This window comes from Primulina tabacum, chromosome 7 (genome assembly GCF_025594145.1).
Source record: "Primulina tabacum isolate GXHZ01 chromosome 7, ASM2559414v2, whole genome shotgun sequence".
Classification (NCBI taxonomy): Eukaryota; Viridiplantae; Streptophyta; class Magnoliopsida; order Lamiales; family Gesneriaceae; genus Primulina; species Primulina tabacum.
Genome location: NC_134556.1, coordinates 29,198,997 through 29,221,269, shown reverse-complemented (window position 1 = coordinate 29,221,269; position 22,273 = coordinate 29,198,997). Strand labels below are relative to the sequence as shown.

Below are 22,273 nucleotides of genomic sequence, written 5' to 3'. Positions count from 1 at the left end.
CTAAACCCGTTCATGATTTAACGGGGTGGAGAGGTCCTCGGCCACGTTCACCGACTTCCAAAGACATTCATAAATTGGTCACAAGACATTTAGCATATCTCAAAAATTTAAAAATATTTTCTTGCACGTCGAACGTACTTACTTGGCGTTGAGGGATTCGGTGGACTTCGATCGGGGCCGTTTCTGCACATACTAATCATGAATTTACATACTTAACTTGCATTGCTTAGACGTAGGTACACATGCTCACCACCAAACTCCATCAACACTTAAGGCGTTCTAAGACACTCGAGAATTGACCTCATTTAAATCAATGTACTAAACCATCACAAGAAATCCAAAACAAACGATTAAGTTCTCCCCAATATAAGAGGTACACGGACCCCGGGATTGGGTCCGTGTATGGGTCCGTGTATGTGCGCAAAGAAGGTACCAACAAAAGGAAAGGACACGGACCCCGTGCCCTGGTCCGGCTCCGGGTCCGTGTAGACTCGGTAGAAATACACTACGAAGGATATAAAGGCACGGACCCCGTGCCCTGGTCCGTGTACTCTCGCAAAAAGGATAGTCAAGAAGAAACAAAGACACGGACCCTGTGCCAAGGTCCGTGTTCGGGTCCGTGTACTCTCGTTGGACGCGAACTCACGAAAATCTTGTACATGTCCTGCTTACATTCTAGACTTGTTCGTACGGACCATGAACCGACACCTCGAGACACATCCTAAAACATGCCATAACATCAAACCAACTTCATACAAGCACCCAAAGCAATGACGTCCACCTTACGACACATACAATTCAAAAACGTGGCAATTGACACCAAATCGGTTCCTACGACTTCTAGTGTATTCGAGTGCCTATCAACACCGAACGACATGTCAAATAACAAGCCAACATCATACTGATCATACCTAGACGCAGCAACGATCACCCATCGATTCTCAACGAAGACTGCAACAATAAAATCTCAAAAACGCATCAATACAAAATTTTTTGAAAAACGCAGTTTGAGCAGTCCCACGAAAAACGTCATAACTCACTCAATTTTTATCCAAATATTTCGAATTTACTGTCAAATCGAAGGTATCGAAAATTTATACAATTTTTGTGTTGAAAGGTTTCTCAGAATCACGAGGAAAAAGTCGCAGTATTTAAAAAGACAGTAAAAACGAGTTTTCAGATCTAGAAACTATTTCAAAACTGATCCAAACCAATTTTCGCTCAAACGACGAACGTCACACATAAAATTTTACGCATAAAAATAACACGACACATAATATGATGATATCGATGCAGAAATAACAGAATATACGTGCCTTTTGATGATAAACCTTACCGAAGCGGAAAAAGAAGCGAGGTTGATCCGGGACGAGCGTGGCACTAAATTCTTTGAAGAAAACTCGACTAAATCTCGCAGGATTTCCAGAAGAAGGGGCGGCTGCTATTCTTCTCTTAGAACCCTAGTTTTGTTCTCTCAAACATAATAAAACTGATTTGCAAATATGTGTGTCTGTGTGTGAGGCGTATGAAAACGTTTGTGTGTTTGTGTAGCGTGAGTTTTGAAATAATTAGAGACTAAAATTTGCTCATTTAGAAATTATCAATTTAATTAAAAATGCTAATACACATCTAACTATAACCAATTCCTTAATTAAAATTAAACACACACTCATTTATAAAATTCTCTAATATGCAAGATAAAATAAGCAATGCTAACTTAAAAGTTTTAAAACCCTAAATCCCTAAATTAATAATTTAGGCTTTAAAATACTAAAACTTAATAAATTATCTAAAATGCCTCATTCTTGACTAAAAATTATAATACCCCAATTTTAAAGTACCCAAAAATCGTCACCGGTCTTTCCTCGATCCCGCCTCGAGGAATCGCCTGAAACATGAAACTCGAAAACATTTTAACGTGCATCTCATAAACATAATTAATTTAAAATAATGCATTTAAATAAATCATGCATGGCTAAAACTCAATTTAAACTTAAATAAATGCTTTAATAATTAAATAAATGCATGGGTTATACGTGTATTGAATTTGGGCACTACAGTTCCTCCCCCACTTATAAAAATTTCGTCCTCGAAATTAAATCTTACCGAACAACTCCTGGTAGCGAATTCTCATGTCTGCTTCGGCTTCCCAAATGGCCTCCTCCACTGATTGATTTAGCCACTGGACTTTGACCAACTTGGTCACTTTGTTTCGAAGTCTCCGCTCCTGTCAATATGGTTTTGGACGGGGCTTTCCTCATAAGATAGGTCTGGAGCCAACTGCAACGGTTCATAGCTCAACACGTGCAAAGGATTAGCTAGGTACTTCCTCAGCATCGAGACGTGAAACAGATTGTGTACCATGGCCAGACTCGGCGGAAGGGCAACACGATAAGCTAGTGTCCCAACTCTGTCAAGGATCTCGAAGGGCCCAATAAACATTGGACTGAGCTTGCCTCTTTTCCCAAATCTCATAAAACCCTTCATGGGCGCTATCTTTACAAAGACGTGATCACCCACGGCAAACTATAGATCTCTTCTCCTCTTATAAGCATAATTTTTCTGAAGGCTCTGGGTAGTCTTCATCCTGTCCCAGATCTTGACCACCACATCTGCAGTCTGCTGAACTATCTCCAGACCAAGTTCTGCTCTTTCACCAACCTCATCCCAATGAACTGGTGATCTTCACTTCCTTCCATACAACGCCTCATAGGGAACCATACCTATAGATGATTGGAAACTGTTGTTGTATGTAAACTCCACTAGAGGTAGCTTCGATTCCCAAGTCCCCTGGAAATCGATCATACACGCTCGAAGTAGATCCTCTAAAATCTGAATCACTCGCTCAGACTGGCCATCTGTCTGCGGGTGAAAGGCGGTACTGAAAAGTAACTTCGTCCCCATGGCTGCATGTAAGCTCTTCCAAAAGGATGATGTAAACCTCGGGTCCCTGTCGGATACAATAGAAACTGGGATCCCATGCAATCGAACTATCTCCTTGATATAAAGCTCCACGTACTGCGTCATGGAGAAAGTCATCTTCACTGACAAGAAGTGCGCTGACTTAGTGAGTCGATTCACTATAACCCAAATAGAATTCAATCCTCTGACTGACCTCGGCAAATCAACCACAAAGTCCATTGTAATATTCTCCCATTTCCACTCTGGGATGGGGAGTGGCTTAATCAATCCTGCTGGCCTCTGATACTCTGCCTTCACCTGCTGACAAGTGAGGCATTCAGATACAAATCTGCGGATGTCTCGTTTCATCCCTGGCCACCAATACAGAATCTGCAGATCCTTGTACATTTTGGTACCTCCTGGGTGAATGGAATACGGAGATGCGTGTGCCTCTGATAGAATGTCTTCTCTGATCGAATCAACGCTAGGCACCCACATTCTGTCTCTGTATCTCACAATATCCTCTGACACTGTGTAGAGTACACTGTCCTTGGCTTCATCCTTCAGCCTCCATTTCTGTAACTACTCGTCTGAAGGTTGACCTGCCCGAATACGGTCTAGCAGAGAAGATTGGACTGTCAGATTAGACAGCCTCGGAGCTCTACCCTTGCGATAAACTTCTAAACCAAACCTCTGAATCTCAGACTGAAGAGGTCTCTGCACTGACAACTGAGCTATGACTCCAACTTTCCGGCTCAAGGCATCTGCCACTACATTAGCTTTCCCCGGATGGTAGCTAATCTCACAGTCTTAGTCTTTCACCAACTCTAACCACCGTCTCTGCCTCATATTCAATTCTTTCTGTGTGAAGAAATACTTGAGACTCTTGTGATCCGTGAATATATGGCACTTCTCGCCGTACAAGTAGTGTCTCCAAATCTTCAATGCAAAGACGACGGTGGCTAATTCTAAATCATGCATCGGGTAATTCTTCTCATGCACCTTTAACTGTCTGGAAGCATAAGCTATCACCCGACCCTGCTGCATCAAGACTGCGCCTAAACCGAGCTTAGATGCATCGGTGTATAGCACAAAATCACCTTGCTCGGTTGGCATGGCTAACACTGGTGCTGAAACAAGAGCTTGCTTCAAAGTATCGAAGCTCTTCTGACACTCGTCACTCCAAGCAAATTTAGCATTCTTCTTGGTCAGTGAAGTGAGTGGCACTGCTATCGAAGAAAACCTCTGAATGAACTTACGGTGGTAACCGGCTAAACCCAGAAAACTGCGGATCTCAGAAGCATTCTTCGGTTCAACCCATTCCTTAAAGGTTGCTACCTTTGCTGGATCCACCTCAATTCCACTGCTAGACACTATGTGACCAAAAATGCTACTTTTTCCAACCAGAATTCACACTTACTGAACTTCGCAAATAACTTGCGACTCTGCAAGGTCTGCAAAACTGTCTCCAAATGCTGGTTATGCTCCTCATGGCTCTTCGAGTAGATAAGAATGTCGTCAATGAACACTATGACGAATTGTTCTAAGTAGGGCTGAAATACTCGATTCATCAAGTCCATTAAAATTGATGGAGCATTCGTAAGTCCGAACGGCATCACTAAGAACTCGTAATGCCCATATCTGGTCCTGAAGGCTGTCTTGTGCACATCTGCCTCTTTCACCTTCAGCTGGTGATACCCTGATCGAAGATCTATCTTAGAGAACACCGTGGCTCCCTGCATTTGATCAAACAAGTCTTCGATCCTAGGAAGTGGGTACTTGTTCTTTATCGTTACCTTGTTCAACTCCCGGTAATCGATGCACAGTCTCATGCTCCCATCTTTTTTTTTCACAAAAAGCACTGGTGCGCCCCACGGCGAGAAACTGGGGCGGATGAATTCCTTGTCCAGAAGCTCCTGTATCTGTTGTTTGAGTTCTAACATCTCATCTGGATCTAATCGGTATGGTGCCTTAGAGATTGGCACTGTATCTGGCATAAGATCGATTGCAAACTCCACCTCTCTCTCTGGTGGTAGACCTGTGACGTCGTCAGGAAAGACGTTTGGGAAGTCTCTGACTACTGGTACATCTGATATAGACGGAGCGGGTGCTTCAGGTGCTGAAATAATGCTGGCCACGAAGGCCTGACACCCCTTAGAAATAAGTTTACGCGCCTTCATGCAGGAGATCATGCGAGGGAAACTTCTCCACCTGTCTGGCTCAAATAGAAACTGCTCCATTCCCATCGGTCTGACCAACAATGATCTCTTCTGAAATTCAATCAGAACTTTGTTATTCGTCAACCAGTCCATACCCAAGATAATGTCAAACTCTGGCATCGGCAATATTATCAGGCCTGCATACACCAGGTGGCCCTGCAGTTCTAGATCAATGTCTCTGACCACGCTGGTAGCTACAAGTTCTTTCCCTGATGGGACTGTCACTGAATAATTCACGTCGAGTCCAATAGTCTTGATATCCAAGTGACTAGCAAATGTTTCCGAAATAAAAGAATGGGTGGCTCCTGAATCTATCAAGGCCTGAGTAGCTAATCTCTTAATGAAAATATTTTCTGAGAGATGTTAGCACAACACAAACTTATATCCCAAAATTCAACTTATATCCCAAAATTCTAACATTTAATCCTAAGCATAGTAGAAAATTAATATCCCAAGTCACTCAAAAATATCACTATCACACTAATAATCCCAAGTAAAATTCCACATGCAAGGCAAAATAATACTGAGCTTAGGTAGAAAAGTTTACCTGTCAGTAAAGTCGTGTCTGGGTTCGCCTCCTGTGCATGAATGGCGAACACCCTGCCCTGAGTTGGCTGCTTCCACTGTGGGCACTCTTTCAGCATGTGGTCAGTTGCTCCACATTTAAAACATTTCCCAGATCCTCATAAGAATTGTCCGGGATGCTGGCGATTGCATTTTTGACACACTGGAAAGTTCCCTGGCTTCTGAAGCGCCCCCTGCTGCTGGATTGGACCCTTACTCTTTGGCGGTCCTTGATATGGCTACGTCCCTGGCGGCCCCCGATACGGTTTCTTAAACTGGGGCCTCTGATGCTGCTGCTGCTGGTGTTGCGGTGGTGCCTGATAGGGCCTCTTGCCCTACCTGTCCAACTCGATATCCCTCTGATCCTGCTCTGCCGCCAGTGCTCTAGATACGGCGACTGCATAAGTAGTAGGACCCGCAACTCGGACATCACGGCGCAAAATCGGCCGCAAACCATCCATGAAATGCCTCAACTTTGCCTGGAAATCATTCGCAATGAGGGGTACGAAGTAACACCCCCTCTCAAACTTCCTAACAAACTCCGCCACGCTGCTATCCCCTTGACGCAACGTCATGAACTCTCTGGTTAGGCAAGAGCGTACTTCTTCAGTGAAGTACTTCGAGTAGAAAACCTCTTTGAACCTATTCCAAGGCAGTACCTCCAAGTTGACTGCCACTGACGCACTCTCCCACCATAGTCTGGCGTCCCCTGTCAGAAGGAGCGTGGCGCACCTGACCCGGTCTGCATCAGCCAGTTCCATGAAGTCGAAGATTACCTCGATGGACTTAATCCATCCTTCAGCTACCATCGGGTCAGTGGTACCCGAAAACTCCTTTGGGCTCATACGTCTGAACCTCTCGTAAACTGCTTCCGGTCTGGGCCTCTCCCCCGCAAATACTGCAGTCTGGTTCCTCGCAAACTGTGCGAAGAACTGCGTCATACCTGCAAGCATCTGAGCTTGCATATCCGGAGGTGGAGGATTGGCCCTCTCCTCATTTCGGGCCTCTCTGTCGTCTTCCCTTGCTTCTCGGTTAATCAAGCGTCTAAGAGGCATACTGTTCCAATAAATTACCCAACACATAAGCCTCACATGCATGAAAATGATATAAACAACATAAGATGCACGTATATTGAACTTAAAACAGGGGCATGCTGAATTCATGACTTATTGCTTAATACATAACATAATTCAAAACTTTAAAACTTATAGACTTGATGTGTGACTTCGTGAGCTTCTTGCGACTGGCAGTAGGCGTAACCCTTTACAAGAACACCGCTCTGATACCAACTGTAACATACCGTACTTTTTACTAATAAAATTTGCGGAAGAATTAAAAATTTTCTGGAATACAAAAATAAAAGCAATACGGTCGTCACTACATCATTCGTTCACCAATAAAAATTTGCTGACAAAATGCTTGTTTCAAACATCGTAACCCACATCAAATCAGAGTATTTTAAACTGCATAAAAATCGTAAAAATAACGTGGGCGGTCCTCGGGTTTAGCCTCCCGCTCAGTCCAAGCCTGCTCCTTGGTCCCCCACCTCCTGTCTCCTCATAAACATCCTCACCTGCATCGATCAAGTCTAGTGAGTCTAAAGACTCAACACGTATAAACTGAAAATAACGAGTATTACGTAATAAAATCACATGCAACTTTAAAATATGACATACATACTTGAAACTTGAACTTGCACTAAACTGAACATACGTATATTACATAGACGTGCCATAACGTGAAAACTTTTCATAAAATGCTTGCATACTGGTACATACTTGAACATACATGAACTTCATAATTTTGAGTAGAGAATGTTTCAAAGTAAGTGACTCATATCATAATCGCCTGATCAGACTAAACCATAGTACTGGAATGACAGGGACGTATCCACTGGCACATACATGAGATCCCCGTTCATAATTTAACGGGCTGATTGGTCCACGTTCATGATTTAACGCTTTCCAATCACGATCTAAACCCGTTCATGATTTAACGGGGGGGAGAGGTCCTCGGCCACGTTCACCGACTTCCAAACCCATTCATAAATTGGTCGCAAGACATTTAGCATATCTCAAAAATTTAAAAATATTTTCTTGCACGTCGAACATACTTACTTGGCGTTGAGGGATTCGGTGGACTTCGATCGGGGCCGTTGCTGCACATACTAATCATGAATTTACATACTTAACTTGCATTTCTTAGACGTAGGTACGCATGCTCACCACCAAACTCCATCAACACTTAAGGCGTTCTAAGACACTCGGGAATTGACCTCATTTAAATCAATGTACTAAACCATCACAAGAAATCCCAAAACAAACGATTAAATTTTCCCCAATATAAGAGGTACACGGACCCCGGGACTGGGTCCGTGTATGTGCGCAAAGAAGGTACCAACAAAAGGAAAGGACACGGACCCCGTGCCCTGGTCCGGCTCCGGGTCCGTGTAGACTCGGTAGAAATACACTACGAAGGATATAAAGGCACAAACCTCGTGTCCTGGTCCGTGTGGGGGTCCGTGTACTCTCGCAAAAAGGATAGTCAAGAAGAAACAAAGACACAGACCCCGTGCCAGGGTCCGTGTTCGGGTCCGTGTACTCTCGTTGGACGCGAACTCACGAAAATCATGTACATGTCCTGCTTACATTCTAGACTTGTTCGTACGGACCATGAACCGACATCTCGAGACACATCCTAACATGCCATAACATGAAACCAACTTCATACAAGCACCCAAAGCAATGACGTCCACCTTACGACACATACAATTCAAAAACGTGGCAATTGACACTAAATCGGTTCCTACGACTTCTAGTGTATTCGAGTACCTATCAACACCGAACGACATGTCAAATAACAACTCAACATCATACTGATCATACCTAGACGCAGCAACGATCACCCGTCGATTCCCAACGAAGCCTGCAACAATAAAATCTCCAAAACGCATCGATACATAATTTTCTGAAAAACGCAGTTTGAGCAGTCCCACGAAAAACGTCATAACTCACTCAATTTTTATCCAAATATTTCGAATTTACTGTCAAATCGAAGGTATCGAAAAGTTCTACAATTTTTGTGTTGAAAGTTTTCTCAGAATCACGACCGAAAAGTCGCAGTATTTAAAAAGACAGTAAAAACGAGTTTTCAAATCTAGAAATTAAACCAATTTCCGCTCAAACGACGAACGTCACACATAAAATTTTACGCATAAAAATAACACAACACATAATATGACGAGATCGATGCAGAAATAACAGAATATACGTGCCTTTTGATGATAAACTTTACCGAAACGGCGATACCGAAGCGGAGAAAGAAGCGAGGTTGATCCGGGACGAGCGTGGCAGTAAATTCTTTGAAGAAAACTTGACTAAATCTCGCAGGATTTCCAGAAGAAGGGGCGGCTGCTATTCTTCTCTTAGAACCCTAGTTTTGTTCTCTCAAACATAATAAAACTGATTTGCAAATATGTGTGTGTGTGTTTGAGGCATGTGAAAACGTTTTTGTGTGTGTGTGTGTAGCGTGAGTTTTGAAATAATTAGAGACTAAAATTTGCTCATTTAGAAATTATTAATTTAATTAAAAAGGCTAATACACCTCTAGCTATAACCAATTCCTTAATTAAAATTAAACACACACTCATTTATAAAATTCTCTAATATGCAAGATAAAATAAGAAATGCTAATTTAAAAGTTTTAAAACTCTAAATCCCTAAATTAATAATTTAGGCTTTAAAATACTAAAACTTAATAAATTATCTAAAACGCCTCATTCTTGACTAAAAATTAAAATACCCCAATTTTAAAGTACCCAAAAATCGTCACCGGTCTTTTCCTCGATCCCGCCTCGAGTAATCGCCTGAAACATGAAACTCAAAAACATTTTAACGTGCATCTCATAAACATAATTAATTTAAAATAATGCATTCAAATAAATCATGCATGGCTAAAACTCAATTTAAACTTAAATAAATGATTTAATAATTAAATAAATGCATGAGTTATACGTGTATTGAATTTGGGCACTACAACTTTAGTTGGTTTACTTCAGTTTTACTAGTTCCATTAAACTGCCAAGTCTCCTTCAATTTAGTTACGCTTTACCAGTTTAGTTATCGGTTTAATTCAGGTCTTCTGATCGGTTACTGGTCAATTTGTCAAACTGTGAAACTAATAAATTCCAACACTAACTCTTCACACACTTTAACCAAAACTCGGTTTTTTCTATGCTACACTAGGAGTAACAATCTCGATGTATTTTTATACAAAATAATTATATGAACATCTTGCATAAAAACAAACAATGTTGTGCTATCAATATTTTTTTGTTTTCAATTCAGATATTCATATTAACATCTTGCGTAAAACGCATCCGCAGTAACAATTATGGAATAGTTGGAATTTGTCCAACCTCCATGATAGAGTGTGGCCCCATTGACTTGAAGTCCACTCTAGCAAAGTGAAGTATTATTATTCACGGAGAATTTAATAAGGCAAGAAAATTGTGGACTTTGTTTGGCAAATTCTTAGGTCCCAGCTTGGAATTTTGTCCTCTAAGAGCCATTATATATGACATATGTAATTGTCATATGTAATTGGCATAAATTAAATTAATATGAATGTTGTCACCAAAAAACTCATCACTTTCATGCATACGCTACTTTTTCTGGTCATTTTATGGATCTTGCTCGTTAGTGGAACCATCGGAGACGACGTAGTCAGATGCTTAGAAAAGGAAAGATTGGTGCTACTTAAGGTCAAAGATGATTTGATAGATGATTATGGCATACTCTCTACTTGGGGACCTGAGGAAGCCAAGAAAGATTGCTGCAAATGGAATGGTGTTCGCTGCGATAACCGCAAGTAATCACGTCGTGGCGTTGGATCTTTTCGGTCCCAAGGGGAGACATACCTATTTTCATCACTTGGCCGGTAAGATAAGCCCGTCTTTGGTTGAACTAGAATATCTTAATCATCTCGACCTCAGCACCAACGATTTTAATGAGACCTCTATTCCTGAATTTTTTGGCTCTCTTGCTAAACTTAAGTTTCTCAATTTGGCTAATTCCAATTTTCGTGGTTTGATCTCACATCATCTAGGGAAGCTATCCATGTTGCAACATCTTGATCTTAGTGAGAACTGGTTACTAAATATTACAGATCTTGATTGGCTTTGTAATTTACGCTCACTGGAATATCTTGATCTCGGTGGACTTGATCTCAGTACAGTTACGACATGGATGCAAACAATAAGCAAACTTCGCACACTGAAATCATTGCACATGCCGGACTGTACCTTTTCATCAGTTCTTCCTACATCACTTCCTTTCATCAACTCTTCTACGTCTCTTTCTGTCATCGATTTTTCTTGCTGTTCCCTGAACACCATATCGATTTTAGTCTGGTTTCTTAACATGAGCAGTAGCTTTAGTTATATTGATTTCAGTCATAATGCTATGAAAGGGAAGATTCCTGTTGCTTTGGGGAATCTTGAATCCCTTTCCCATGTCGATCTCAGTGTTAACATGCTTGAAGGTGGGATTCCTGATACTTTAGGGAATCTGACATCCTTCCTTTATGTTGATTTATCCAATAACATGCTTGAAGAACGAATTCCTAGTGGTTTATGGAATTCCACCATGTTCAAATATCTTGATCTAAGTGAAAATCTGTTGTGTGGTTCACTACCTCATACGTTGAGACTTCCCCATCTTGAAGCTCTACTATTGTCTGAAAATCGATTTGTCGGCAGTGTGCCTGATCTTGCATCATGTACATCATTGGCATTAGTGCGGCTACAAGGTAACAGATTCAATGGAACTCTAGCTAAAAGCATCGGATCCCTATCTAAACTTGAGGTATTGAACCTTGGTTCAAACAACTTGGAGGGCATTATTAATGAAGCCCATTTTTCGAACTATTCTGATCAATTTTATGACCTGGACTTGTCTTTGAACTCGAATTTAAGAGTAGAGATCAGCTCTCATTGGAAACCTCCATTTAAAATTATATTTATAAGTTTGACATTTTGCAAGTTGGGGCCAGAATTTCCATACTGGCTTCTGAATGCATGTGGCCAGTCTGCAAGTCTTGATATTTCAAATACTCAGATTTCAGACACAATAGATAAAAAGATTTGGGACAATTCGATTTGTTTTTGGTATTTGAATATGTCAAATAACCAGATATATGGCATTGCTCCTGATTTATCATGTGAAACTTTCCGCTATGTTGACTTGAGCTCCAATGAGTTTGATACGCTGCCCCTTTTGGCTCCGTCCTTAAATTTTGTAAATCTTGCAAGGAATAAATTATCGCGGAGATTGACACGTATTTGTGCCGCAAGTTTTGTGGTGGTTCTTGACATTTCAGACAACAGATTATCAGGTGATCTTCCTCATTGTCTGAAGAATTTGACATATATCGAGTATTTTAATGTGGCAAACAACAATTTCTCCGGGAGAATTTCAGAATCACTTGGCTATATGAGTGTTCTTTCTTCTTTACATATAAGAAACAACAGTTTTAGAGGAGAGATTCCTACATCATTGAGGAAGTGTCGTTGGTTACATGTTTTGGATCTCGGAGAAAACAATTTGACTGGTCACGTTCCAGCATGGATAGGTGGAAGTTTGCCAATGTTGGCTGTGCTAAGCCTAAGATCCAATGACTTCTATGGTAGCTTGCCTTTAACCTTGTGTCATCTACGAAATCTACAACTATTGGATCTGTCTTTGAATAAGATTTCTGGAACAATACCCAAATGTATGAACAATTTCAGTTCTATGAGTTTGAACCCAGATGTTAACCAAATACCGGACAATATATCATATGTTTTCCCAAGTGGATTTGTGGGGGAGCTCTTCTACGACAGCATAACATTAGTATGGAAAGAGAAGGAGGTCGAGTATGTCAGAAATCTAATACTTTTGAAAGTCGTTGATCTTTCAAGTAATAAGTTAGTTGGACATATACCTCATGAAATATCAAATCTTAATGGCCTTTTTGCCTTGAATCTTTCCAGAAACAACTTGACAGGCTCTATTCCACAAGACATTGGCCAGTTAAAAATTTTAAATTCTCTTGATTTGTCGGAAAACAACCTTTCAGGTGAAATTCCAGACACCCTGTCACAACTGAGTCATCTTGGAGTTCTAAACTTGTCTTTCAACAACTTGTCCGGTAAAATTCCATGGAACAATCAAATACAAACTTTCGACTCTTCTTCGTATACAGGAAATCCTCTACTTTGTGGTCCTCCACTTCCAAAGCATTGTCCGGGCGATGAAAACCCAATCTCTACAGAAAATGTTGATGGGATGGACCATGGCGAGCTCATAAGTACAGGTTTTTATGTGGCAATGGCACTTGGGTTCATTGTTGGCTTTTGGGGAGTGTTCGGGACGTTAGCACTCAAAAAATCTTGGAGGCTTATGTATTTTAAGATGGTGGTAAATGTGAATGATTGGGTGCATGCAAGGATAGCTGTGAATTGGAACCACATGCGAAGATATTTTGAGAATTAGTCATAGAAGATTGTGTGTTTAATTAATACTTCTGTTTAAGGGAAAATAAATATATGAATGTAATAAAGATTTCAATATCTTGAATCTGATTTACTTTTATATTATTATTATTACTACCGTTTTATGTTTCAGTGCCTTTTGTCCACAAGAATTAGATTTCTTGTTTTTTTTGCTTTTGTGCTTTCAAGTTATAGAACGGCTCTACAGTTACATTGTAATTGAGTTGGATATTCACTGGGGTATTCATCAAATTTTATAAACTGTGTAATTCGGTAAATTTTGAGATTTTGAGATTTTTATTTTTTACCATAAATTTTTACTTTCATAACACGTTATCAGCACGAAGCTCTATAAGTCCTCCATATCTATTACTTTGTATTGCAATATTCATTAACTAATAAAATGCATCGTAATTTTTTTTAGTACCACCATGTCAAACTTGGCAAAGCTTGAATTCATTGCTTTGATATTACGGGAAATAATTATATGCCATGGACTCTCGATGTAGAAATGCATCTTGAGTTAGTGGGTCTAAATGAGACTATAAAAGAAAATGGCATATCCACCTCACAAGAAAAGACAAAAGCCATGATATTTTTGCGTCGACATCTCGATGAAGAATTAAAATGTTAATATCTAATTGAAAAAGATCTCATGGCTTTGTTGAATGGATTAAAAGAAAGATTCGAACATATAAGAGAAGTTATACTTCCGACCGCACGGGATGAATGGAATACGTTGAGATTCCAAGATTTTAAAAAAGTCAGTGATTACAACTCAACGATGTATAGAATAATCTCGCAATTGAAATTTTGTGGACACGAGATTACTGAATTGAAAATGCTTGAAAAAACATTTTTCACTTTTCACGCATCAAATATAACTCTACAACAACAATATAGAGTGCGTGGATTTTCGAGATATTCTGAACTTATCGTATGTCTGCTTGTGGCGGAAAAGAATAACAAGCTATTAATGAGAAATCATCAGGCACGACCCACTAGTTCAACGGCATTTTCTGAAGTAAATGTCATAAGCAAAAATGAATTAAAATCTGGAAACCAAAATCAAAGTTATAGACAAGATTTTGGTCGAGGACGAAATCGAGGTCGTGGACGTGGAAGTAGTTGTGGTCGTGGACGTGGCCGTGATTTTGAAAATAATAGAGATAGTTACTCCTATAACTCATCTCAAAAGAGCGCCCCAAACCATCCATTGAAAGGCATCATGAGAATATGAGTGTTAATGAGAATCACTCAAAAAGATTTGAAAGTTCTTGTTTTAGATGTGGTACTCCAGGACATTGGTCCGGTATTTGTTGAGCCCCTGATCACCTTTGTAAACTTTATAAAGAATCAATAAAAGAGAAAGAAAAGGAGACCAACTTCACTGAACACAGTGAACCTTTGAGTGATTCAACTCATTTTGATGCTGGAGATTTTCTGATTGATTTCTCGGACAATGATCAATTTACTGGTGAAATAGATACGTAAAATATTTTATTTTACTATTTACTCGTATGATAATATTTTATCGTGTGTTATATTTTTACATTTGTATTGTATTGTATTTTATTTTTATAAATGTATTGTCAGTAATTTTATTTCATTGCATATTTTTTTTTTAAGTTCAAATATGGAAAATACTATTAACAAAGCTGAAGTTTGCATATCTGATAGTGGTACAACGCACACTATCCTCCGAGATAAAAGATACTTCTTGGAACTAAAACTAACAAAAACAATGGTGAATACAATATTAGGTCATGTAGACTTGATTAAAGGTTGTGGTAAAGCACAATTTTTGTTACCTAATGGTAAAAAAATTTTGATCAATGATGCTTTGTATTCACCACAATCAAAAAAAAATTTGTTGAGTTTTAATGATATATATTCCCGTGGGTATGATACACAAACAATGAATGAAGATAATGAGAAATATATGTGTCTTACCACATATAAATCAGGAAAGAAATATGTGATTGAAAAACTATCAATGCTCCCTACTGGATTGCATGATACACATATAAGTCCCATTGAATCAAACATGGTAGTTGATAATTCTTCAATATTAACCAATTGCCATGATCGATTAGGACATCCTGGTTCAACAATGATGCGAAGAATTATAGAAAATACACATGGTCATCTGCTGAAAGACCAGAAGATCTTTCAGAATAATAAGTTTAAATGTAAAGCATATTCTCTTGAAAAACTTATTATAAGAACATCACTAGCCAAAATCCAAACTGAATCACCAATGTTTCTTGAACGTATTAAAAGTGATATTTGTAGACCAATCCATCCACCATGTGGACCATTTATATATTTTATGGTATTGATTGATGCCTCCAGCAGATGGTCACATATATGTTTATTGTGAACTCGAAATGTTGCATTTGCAAGATTACTTGCTCAAATAATAAAATTGAGGAATCAATTTCTCGATTATACAATCAAAAAAATAAGACTTGATAATGCTGGTGAATTTACTTCCCAAACTTTCAATGATTATTGTATGTCTATTGGAATCACTGTTGAACATCATATTGCTCATGTGCATACACAGAATAGATTGGCTGAATCATTGATTAAACGTCTGCAACTGATTGCTAGACCAATGATTATGAAAACAAATCTACCGATTTCTATATGGGGACATGCAATTTTACATGCTGCTGTATTAATTCGCATCAGACCAAGTGCATATCATAAATACTCTCAATTGCAGCTTGCATTTAGTAAAGAACAGACATTTGTCATCTAAGAATTTTTGGATGTATGGTGTATGTGCCTATTGCACCACCTCAACGAAAGAAAATGGGACCTCAAATAAAGATTGGAATTTATATCTCTTATGATAGTCCATCAATCATTCGATATCTTGAACCTCAGACAGGCGACGTGTTCACAGCACGTTTTGCTGATTGTCATTTTAATGAGGAAATCTTCTCATCGTTAGGGGGAGACAAGAAACATACCGAAAAAGAAATTACATGGTATGTATCATCATTGTTACATATGGATCCAAGAATAAAACAATGTGAAAAAGATGTACAACAAATTGTGCACTTGCAAAGAATAACAAATCAAACACCAGATGCATTCACAGATGCAAAAGGGGTAACTAAATCATATATGCATGCTGTAAATGCTCCTGCTCGAATTGAAATTCCAAAGAAACAAATTGAAAAAACTCATGATGTCGTAAAACGCTTGAAGCGTGGAAGGCCAGTCGATTCCAAGGATAAAAATCCTCGAAAAAGAAAATTCATAGAGAAACACGATGATCACAAAATAGAGAATGGTGTTCATGAAGAAACACATGATGATCACAAAATAGAAAATGATGTTCCTGAAGAACTACATGATGATGAAAATGTTCTGTCAGAACCACAAACTGACGAGAATCGTGAAATCTCTATCAATTATATTAATACTGGAAAAATAAGGAACCGAAAAGATATAGAAGAAATTGATTATATATTTTCTTATAATGTGGCAATCGACATCATAAATGATAATGAAAATCATGAACCAAAATCTTTTAGTGAATGTAAAAATCGGCAGGACTGGATAAAATGGAAAGATGTCATCCAGGTTGAATTGGATTCGCTAAATAAACGTAATGTTTTTGGACCTATAGTCCTTACAACTGAAGGTGTAAAACCTATTGGATACAAATGAGTTTTTATTCGAAAGAGAAATGAGAAAAATGAAATAGTAAGATATAAAGCTCGACTTGTTGCACAAGGTTTTTCTCAAAGGCCTGAAATTGATTATGAAGAAATGTATTCTCCCGTGATGGATACAATTACGTTTCGGTATTTGATTAGCTTGGCGGTATCTGAAAATTTTGAAATGCGTCTTATGGATGTTGTTACAGCTTACTTATATGGATCACTTGATAGTAATATATATATGAAAATCCCTGAAGGATTTAAGATGCATGAAAGTTCAAAACCCAAAGAATGTTATTCTGTGAAATTACAAAGATCATTATATGTGTTAAAGCAATCCGGCCGAATATGGTATAATCGGCTAAGTGATCACTTGATAAAAAAGGGATATGTAAATAATTCAATATGCCCTTGTGTTTTCATTAAGAAAACAACATCCGGATGCGTAATTATTGCTGTATATGTTGATGATTTAAACATCATTGGAACGAATAAGAAAATTCAAGAAGTTGTGTCATACTTGAAGTAAGAATTTGAAATAAAGGATCTTGGAAAAACCAAGTATTGTCTGAGTTTAAAAATTGAACAAAAAAAATGTGGAATATTTGTTCACCAGACAAATTATACAGAAAATATCCTTAAATGTTTTAATATGGATAAATCAAATCCTTTAAGTATTCCAATGGTTGTTAGATTATTAAACATAGAAAAGAATCCATTCCGTCCATGTGAAGATGATGAAGATATTCTTAGTCCAGAAGTACCATATCTAAGTGCTATTGGTGCCCTTATGTATCCTACAAATTGTACAAGACCTGATATATCTTTTGCCGTAAATTTATTAGCAAGATTTAGCACATATCCAACAAAGAGACACTGGAGTGGAATTAAACATATATTCCGTTATCTACAAGGAACAACAGACTTGGGACTTTTGTATTCAAACGATGTTAATCCAAGTATAATTGGTTATGCCGATGCTGGATACTTATCTGATCCACACAAGGCACGTTCCCAAACTGGATATGTATTTACTCGTGGAGGCACTGCAATTTCTTGGCGTTCACAGAAACAAACACTCGTAACAACTTCATCAAATCATGTCGAGATTACTACACTACATGAAGCAAGTCGTGAATGTGCGTGGTTAAAATCAATGACCCAACATATCCAAATCTCATGCGGATTATCATTCGATGAGAAGCCTATGATACTAAATAAAGATAATGTTGCATGTGTTGGTCAAATGAAAAAAGGATACATAAAAAGCGACAGAACTAAACATATTCCTCCTAAGTTCTTCGCATTCACCAAGGAGTTTGAGAAGAATAAATATATTGATGCTCGTCACATTCAATCAAGTGAAAACTCATCAGATCTCTTCACAAAGGCACTTTCTACGACAATATTCAGAAAGCAAATATATAATATTGGGATGCGCAATCTACGAAATTTGTGAAGAATTGTTCGTGTCAACATGAGGGGGAGTTTACGTGACTACACTCTTTTTCCCTTATTATGGTTTTTATCCCAATGGGTTTTTCCTAGTAAGATTTTTAACGAGGCAGTATAAAAACACGTAATGAAAACAACCATTATGATCATCATCACAAGTGGGAGTGTTGAAAATTAATATTTAAAATATGTGTATTGAATATTTGAATGTTGAAAATAAGAGTTGTAAATATTGAAAATTAGTGTGTGATGATGTATGTAATAATGAATTTATTTTTGGATTATTTGTAAAGAAATTCTATAAATAGATATTTCATTGTGAAGAAAATCACAATTGAGTAGATAGAAAAATTTTATAAACTGTGTAATTTGGTAAATTTTGAGAGTTTGATATTTTTAGTTTTTACCATAAATTTTTACTTTTTCATAACAGTTTTGAAATTATCAATAGCTGGTGCGAAAATTTGAAGTACATTGGAAGTAAAAATATACTTGATTATATTATTCTTTCTCTTCTGTTATGTATTTTAACTTTATTCAAATAATAGATATTTCCAAGAGAAAAAAATTTCTTAATTATCCTACAATAAGGAACACAAAATTAGCAAAATAATTATAATAAAAAAGAGGAATATATAAAATAAAATATATATTCAGTATACAAGACAAAATTGAACTTGACTCGATTTAAATGTTGTCAACTTGAGCTCGAACTCGATCTAGTAATTCATTTTATGCTCGAGCTCTAAAAGCTCGAAAGCTTAAATTCTAGCATTTAAATCTCAGCTCGGTTTTTGATATTGTAGGCCACAAAATTAAATTTTTGTAGGTCCAAGAAAATAAACAAAAAAAGTTAGGCCCACAAGAAAAGTAAAACTTGTGATTTTGGCTTGTCTGCTCGATAACCGACCATGATCGAATTAGGGATCGATTACATGAATTTGAATAAAGGCCAAGAGGGAAGAAAAAAGATTGACGGTCAACTTCAATCATCAGGCAAATTACTACAAAATTTCTCTACAATATTTATCAAAAAATTCAGCAAATTTTGGCAAGATGTATGCTTTGCTTTCATATTTTCATGTCCATGATAAGATCATAATAGTTCGTATTTTTATTATCAAATTTTTTATTATTCTCGCTTCCAACATGTTAAATTGATACAATTTTGTGTTATTTTGTGATAGGATGAAGTTTTATGCTCTTTGGATAAATATGTGCTAAAAAGATGATTTTTATATCACATTTGAAGTTACCCATATGAACTTTATGGATGACTTGAAGCTGAATTTTTCAGAAGACGTGGGTATGTCTTGTGACTATTTTTCAGTTATCTATAAAAAATGAAGCTGACGAGAATTGCAAGGAGTGGAATTCGAAATTATGATGATAATACCATATTTTAGGAGTCTTAATTGTGATATTTAATTCATTAAAGACTTTTGAATATATAAATATATTATTGAAATAAGGGAAGATTTGATAGAGTTTTATTCTAATAAAAGCTCTATTTTCCTTATTGATAGACATAATTTCTTATTAGTATTATTAAGTTTTATTCTAGTTTTTGGATTTATCTTTAGACATCTCTCTACCCCACACCAACTTCACGTTAAAGAAAGAAGAGAAAGAAGAGGAAGTTTTCATCTATTCTCAAGAACTCAAGTCTAAGTTTTTATTTTTGATTCAATTGATATTTCTATTATTTCAATTTTATCACTGTGAGTTTTTTAAAATTTATTATTCTTGTTTATTCAAGTATTTGTTAGTTTATGATTTATTTATATGAAAGTTGTATGTCGATTAATCTAACAATTTAATTTTATATACAATTTTCTACTGTTATCAATAAATTCAGTTATCTGTAACCGACATGAATGATTGATACGTGAGTAGCAATAAATTAGATGTGTTGTATAATCATAAGATATTTAGTCTAAATAAATCGATGAAACTATATTTATCAATTGTAGCCATCTCGATTATTAGATTTTCAGGATTAACTATTTTCACAAACTGAAAATGTTATTTTTAATCAATATGGAACGTATCATGCCCAATTGATTATTGATACGTTTTGAGTGGTTGATGGTTTGGTCAATTAAATTTGAAGAACACAAGAACGTAACTTTATTGGTTATCCATATAATTCTAAGGTTAATAACTTGGAAATGCATGAATGAATATTTTGTTGACCGATGACCAATGATACAATTGAATAGTGGAACTCCCTTGAATCTTAACTCGGTAAGATCGAATTTTTGCATAGTTTTGCGTTAGCTGACCCTAAAATAATATCATCAATGTAAATTTGAATAAGTATAGAGTGATCTTTCTTCGAGAATTTGAATAGTGTCTTGTCAACTGTTCCTACAGTTAAATCTTTATCAATTAAAAATTTTAATAAAGTCCCATACCAAGCTCTGGGTGCTTGTTTAAAACCATATAAAGTTTTGTTAAGATGATAAACATGGTCAGGAAGTAAATGATTTACAAAACATGGTAGTTGTTCTACATAAACGTCTTCATGTAACTGACCATTCAGAAATGCGCTTTTCACATCCATTTGATATACTTTGAAAATCTTGAAGGATACGTAGGCAAGGAATATTCTGATTGCTTCCAGTCGAACTATTGGAGCATACGTTTCATCATAGTATATTCCTTTTTCTTGCCTATAGCCTTGTGCAACTAGCCTTGCTTTGTTCCATACAACTGAACCATCTTTGTTCAGTTTGTTCATGTACACCCACTTTGTACCCATAATAGATTTTGAAAGTGGTCATGGAACTAAATCCAGACATTTTTATGGGTAAACTGATTTAGTTCTTGTTGCATAGCAATTAACCAACTGGGATCAGTTAGAGCTTTTTCAATTTTCTTTGGTTCTATTTGAGATATAAAAGTAGAGTGTATAAATAAATTGAGCATATGTCTCCAAGTCTTTACCGGACTAGATAGGTTACATATTACCAAATCATGAGGATGATTTTTCTCCATCTGTATGTTGGATCTGTCAAACTTCTTTGCGCAACTGGTTCAGTTTGTAATTGACCAGTTTCTTCTGCTTTAGTTGGAATGACTTCAGTTTGTGTTTGAATATTATCTTGGTGTACTTCAAACTGATCATTACGAACTGATTCTTGTCCAACTAGTTGATTTACCACTTCGGGTTCTGGTGTTTGAAGGATATTTCTGACAGCGTGAGTTTCATCTTCACTGTATTTGAAGGATATTTCTGACAGAGTGAGTTTCTTCTTCACTGTAAACTTCAAGACTGATATCTATTAAGCGATTTGTTAGCTCAACTGGATGTCTACATCAGTTGGCTTATCAGATTGTACAGTTTCATAAAGAACAACATGTATTGGTTCTTCAACCTTAAGTCTGAGACTTTAATAATCTTTTGAGTACTTTAGTTGGTTTACTTCAGCTCTACTAGTTCCATTTAACTTTCAAGTCTCTTTCAATTCAGTTACGCTTTACCAGTTCAGTTATCGGTCCAGTTCAGGTCTTCTGATCGGTTACTGGTCAGTTTGTTAAATTGTGAAACTAATAAATTCAACACTAACTCTTAACACACTCTAACCAAAAATCGATTTTTTTATGCTAAACCAGGAATAACAATCTTGATGTATTTTTATACAAAATAATTATATGAACATCTTGCATAGAAGCAAACAATGTTGTGCTATCAATACTTCTTTGTTTTCAATTCAGATATTTATATTAACATCTTGTATAAAATGCATCCGTAGTAACAATTATGCTATAGTTGGAATTTGTCCAACCTCCATGATAGAGTGTGGCCCCATTGACTTGAAGTCCACTCTAGCAAAGTGAAGTATTATTCACGAAGAATTTAAAAGGCAACAAAACAGTGGGCTTTGTTTGGCAAATGCTTAGGTTCCAGCTTGGAATTT

The 22,273-nt window shown here is 37.2% G+C and overlaps 1 protein-coding gene across 1 annotated transcript; it reads left to right on the top strand.

Moving 5' to 3' along the window:
• Nucleotides 1-10,290: 10,290 nt before the first annotated feature.
• Nucleotides 10,291-13,291, top strand: LOC142551217 (receptor-like protein EIX2). Its single transcript, XM_075660331.1, is given in 2 exon segments — nucleotides 10,291-10,548; nucleotides 10,550-13,291. Coding segments are annotated over 2 exon segments (2,910 nt in total). The 5' UTR covers nucleotides 10,291-10,305; the 3' UTR covers nucleotides 13,217-13,291.
• The last annotated feature ends 8,982 nt before the right edge of the window (nucleotides 13,292-22,273 follow it).